This window comes from Carcharodon carcharias, chromosome 5 (genome assembly GCF_017639515.1).
Source record: "Carcharodon carcharias isolate sCarCar2 chromosome 5, sCarCar2.pri, whole genome shotgun sequence".
In the NCBI taxonomy this organism is placed as follows: domain Eukaryota; kingdom Metazoa; phylum Chordata; class Chondrichthyes; order Lamniformes; family Lamnidae; genus Carcharodon; species Carcharodon carcharias.
The window spans coordinates 170,624,720-170,629,559 of NC_054471.1; the positions used below are offsets into that span (position 1 = coordinate 170,624,720).

Below are 4,840 nucleotides of genomic sequence, written 5' to 3' on the forward strand. Positions count from 1 at the left end.
TTGTAGTTAAAGGCATCATTGTACAATTGATTATTTCAATAAAACATACCACATTAATTTGATATGAATTACCGGTGGTGTTTTTGTTACATTTCAAAATGGTGACCACCACACCAGCTGTTCACATCTTATACTCTATGGATAAGTCGATTCCTGGTTTTTTGAAGGGTTTTTGGAGTCTTCAAAGGTCACCTTACACACTACGATCTACGGGGTAATTGCAAAATAAAATGTCGGCCTCGCTTTCATTTCAGGAGACTAATGTATCATCAAAACCTGAGGAGAGGTTTGCTCAGCTAACATGGGGGCTAAGAATGGAAGCTGGGTGGTCAGCAGTTTGATGGAATTAGGATCAAGGGAGCAAGAGATGGGTCGCATGGGCGAGATGAGCTCAGGCCATTAGGTGAGATAAAACTAAAGAAAGAAATGCAAATTCAGGGCTCGGGCAAGTGGGGGCGCAGGGGTGTCCTTCGGGAAGCTTGGCCTGGTGGACAAGGGAGGGAAGCAGCAGAATGGACGGTCTCAATCTTAATGACAAAGTCCTGGAACTCCTTGCACTTGTTGGAGTTCAGGGTGGATGAGGCAGGGGAGAGGGGTTTGAGAAAATGGTTTGTGGTGCAGAAAAGAAGCCATGGTTATCTTTGCATTCCAGGATGATCTTGGAAAGGTGAGCAATTTTGGCAGAGGAGAGCTGGACCCAATAGTGCTTTGTGATTCAGTCAGATCTGGCGATGTATGACTGGCGATGTCAACCATAAATGTTCAAGTACCTTAGACTTAGGGGAGCAGAGTTGAGTCTGTACTATGTTTGAACTCCATTAAATTGGATGATCTCAGCTAAGATCTCTTCAGGCATGCTTTCTGAGGTGGTGGATAATCTTATCTTGCTGAATGAGGGGAGTTTTTTTTTTGTGGAGGAACTGAAGACAGATGATTTGGATAAAGAGAAGAAATGAGTTAGGATCTCTAATATAACCTTATAATCTCTATATTGTAGGACTAGGTACTGCAATGTCATTGGGCATCTGTAAATAGCTGCATAATTTGAATTATTTGCAATCCGGTATTAATCTGTAATATGTATTGGACTAGACCTTTCATGCAAGTTCTTTAACAAAAGGAATGATACAATGTGTACATACTTGCTGAGAAACTTGTGCCAAGGATTGGGAGGGCATTTGTAGTTAGGATATGAAATAAAATTTGAATAATGCACCTCCAGACAAGTTTGCATGTGTGCATTTTTTAATGGATATCAAGACTTCACTAATTTTCATGGTTCATTTTCAATGACATTACAATACCTTGATTAGATTCTAAACTTGGAATTTACTGCTTGATATTGGTTTAACACCAGTGATAATCCAGGGGAAAATGCAGTGATTGTACAAAGACAGTTATTGTTTAGGCGGAGACAGCAGCATTGTGGTAATGTCACTGGACTAGCAATGCAAAGGGCCAGGCTAATGCTCCAGGGACACGAGTTCAAATGAATTAAAAATTCAACTAATAAAATCTGGAAATGAAAGCTACATGTAACTCCAGATGCAAGGAAATGTCGTTGACTTTTAACTGCCCTCTGAAATGGCCAAGCGAGTTGCTTAGTTCAAGGACAATTAAGGGTGGGCAACAAAAGCTAGCTTTACTCGTTATGCCCACATTCCATGAAAGAATACATTTTTAAAAAATTACCTTGAGCACGATATTCTCTGAATATACTGAAATATTTATTTTTTTGTAGATTGGCCATATTGAAGGAGACCCGAAGCGAAGGGGTGTATTCCCTGTGACATTTGTGCACTTCATTGCTGACTGAGCTTCCTTTAAGAAGTTGAGAAAAAGCAATTTGGAGAATGGTACCATATATCAGATGACAAGGAAAACATCTGTGTTCAACTCGATAGACAAATCAATAATTAGCTGGAAGATGTTATAAGTAACTAGTTCTTAAATATGTATTCTTGTTAAACTGTTTGCACTTTCAGTACAACTGGAGATTCGTTATAAATTGTGGACTTTTCATTTCTGTCAATTTGCTATGGTGCATGTAGGTACTTGGGAATAGAATTCTAATTGTTCATGAATAATGACTATCTTATGTCACTGTCAAAAACATGCTGAAAATCAAAATATATTGCAAATATGTAGCATTAACAATGGAGCAAAGCTGGAGAACACTAGTACTGATCAAAACTATGATACAAATTCCATAAATCAGGTAATGAACTTAGTAAGCATGCTTTTGGGTGAACTTCATAACTTAAAGCCTTAAAATACTACTATGAATCTAAGAATTCCACTGTTTCCACGTTGACTTTTATTTAAATGTTGTAATTTCCATTATAAATTAAATTTCCCCAATTTCCTTCATGAACACAGGACCCGTGTATTGTAAATATTAATTTTTTCAAAAGGCAGCTAATGAACAGCATAAGTATCCCCAATAGCTGTTCTTCAGAAGAGGGAAAGTTAGTGACAGAAATTCAGATCTGGTTACTAAGGGATCCTCTTTTCATTTTGTACAGTCATGGTGCTTTGTTTCATTAAACGGTTAAACAAAGTAGTGTTTAAAAAACTAAATCAATTTGCAAAAATATTCCAAATTTGTTGCAGACTTTTTAAAGTTCTGCACAGAATTGTTGATTCTTTTTATTACTAAGAACAGAACTTCAAACAACTGTTTATTAAGAAAAATAAATTAAAAATGGTACACAGCGCAAATCATTTGTAGTAAACTTTCATCTCAAATACTTTTTTGCAATGATCTTATTGGCTTGTTAATGGAAAACTATTCTTTTAAAGTCTTAGATCTGTTATGTAAACATTTTTTTAAAAAAAGGTGTCAGTCTGGCTTCCAATGCATAAGAATGAAAATTTGAAAAACCTTTTGAGTTAGCAGTAAATTTAAAATTTGTAGCCTCTCACTTTTAATTAAATTTGGCTGTAATTATTGTCTAAAAACAGAGTTTAACTCTTGTATGCAATGTGAATTAATACTGAAGATGTTGACATCATTCAGGATGATTATTGCTTTCAATGAATGATTAAAAGGACCATAAAAATCTCGGCAGGATAACTGGTGCCATCTACTGTCATCATCTGTGAGTGGTACTTAGAGCTGAAAAAAAATCCTGTTTGAGGCATGATGTAAAATGGATCACAAGCTAGGTGTTTGTTGCAGAGCAACTGTATATATTTATATATATATATACATATATATATATATTGTAAATGTTAAATCCTATAATACTTCTGCATTTCATTGATTTGATAGAGCATGTGTAATGTATTGTACACCCCAGTTTAACATTGGAGTTAATCCAGAAATGTAATAAACAATTATTAAAGCATAGCCTGCTTCAGCAATACAGGTTTTTTGTACAGATTTTGAAGATGAGGCCTAATGAATTCACTGTTTGTGAAGGAATAGTGAGCATCTGATGAAATACTGTACAAAATCTTAAGTTCTAAAATACATGTTTTTAAATATCCATCCATCTGCATCGAGGCTGCTATAATTATTAACAATCAATTTGTTAATCAGTAGATTTGGTATAGATCAATTCCATTCTATTAAAGTCTAAATTTGAGAGATCCAAGTATCCATTTAATTGCCCATGAAAATTCTTCTGCTGTTCTGATTTAGAAGATGGGACTAAAGTGTCATATTGTGCACTTCTGGGACTAAACTATCTAATTTTTTTTAATGGTTTAAGGCTGAAGATAAAACTTTTTTTAATGTACTGCAATTTGAAATGGGATTAGTTCAAAGAATTGACTTGACCCAGATGAGGAAAACAGGAAAAAGTACTATGCACTTACGTAGAATCCCAGCAGACGATCCCTACCAGCATGTCCTTGTCAATTTTGTTCTACAAACATATTCAGTCTCTAATAATAAAGTACCATCTACTTTTAAATACTTCTGCAAAGCTTTATATCTGTAGGTTAAAATAAATCAGTAAAATTTAATTCATGTGCTGAATTTTCAACTGAGTCAATAAATAGTTTCCAGGCTGGGAATAATAGTTTGTATGAGTTTTTTGTTGTGTGCATTTGGGTGATGAAATACATTAGCTGCTCTGAAATTACGGTGAGTGCTGGATTAATTTCTTAGCCACATGAGATCACTTCATTATTTAACACCAACATATAAGTAACTCTCATTTGTATGTTTATTGATTTTCAAAATATTTTAAAAAATCAGAGTTTGCCTGTATTTTTTTTACAAACTGCCTTGGAACCCAACAGTATAGACAAAAAATTGTTGCCAAACCTTTCACTTTCTATCGATTTTTTTTTTTCCCCCCATCCAAAAGCATTGACCATTTCTGGGGTATAGCTTCCTAGTCACTAAAGGCATTCTCAGTAGGTGAACCATTGTTCACATATGAGCCAGGACATTATTGGCAGGCTATTTAACCTTTGATACCACAATTGACATTGTTCTCATTTGATGTCTACACATATAATTTCACCAGGGATGACTAGGTAACATTCAGCAGCAGGATGAGGCCTAGTGATATTTATCTTAATTTACGAGTATTGATGCTAACTGTAGTCCTTCCTCCCCATACTGTCAGCTGGGGAAGGTCAGCTAACTCGGCATCAAAAGGAATTGAACCTGGGATATTGCTATTGCCACCTTAATTGGCTGAGAGAACAGTTTTTTTTTCCTCATCTTTAAGGTCATAATGTAAATAATGCATCGTTTAATCAAATGACTTCTCTTTTCTTTAATCATTCAAAAGAAGACTATATTGTTTGTTTGATGGCAGGCTGCACATAATATTTTGTCACTTCTGTGGCAACGATCGATATTAATAGGAAGTAGAACAAG

General features: G+C 35.2%; 1 protein-coding gene across 1 annotated transcript in view; it reads left to right on the plus strand.

Moving 5' to 3' along the window:
* Positions 1 to 4,023, plus strand: part of asap2a (ArfGAP with SH3 domain, ankyrin repeat and PH domain 2a) — a 207,759-nt gene extending 203,736 nt beyond the window's left edge. The window contains exon 28 of the mRNA XM_041188015.1: positions 1,742 to 4,023. Coding sequence (XP_041043949.1) covers positions 1,742 to 1,816 — 75 coding nt within the window. The 3' untranslated portion in view covers positions 1,817 to 4,023. The remainder of the gene's footprint in view (positions 1 to 1,741) is intronic.
* The last annotated feature ends 817 nt before the right edge of the window (positions 4,024 to 4,840 follow it).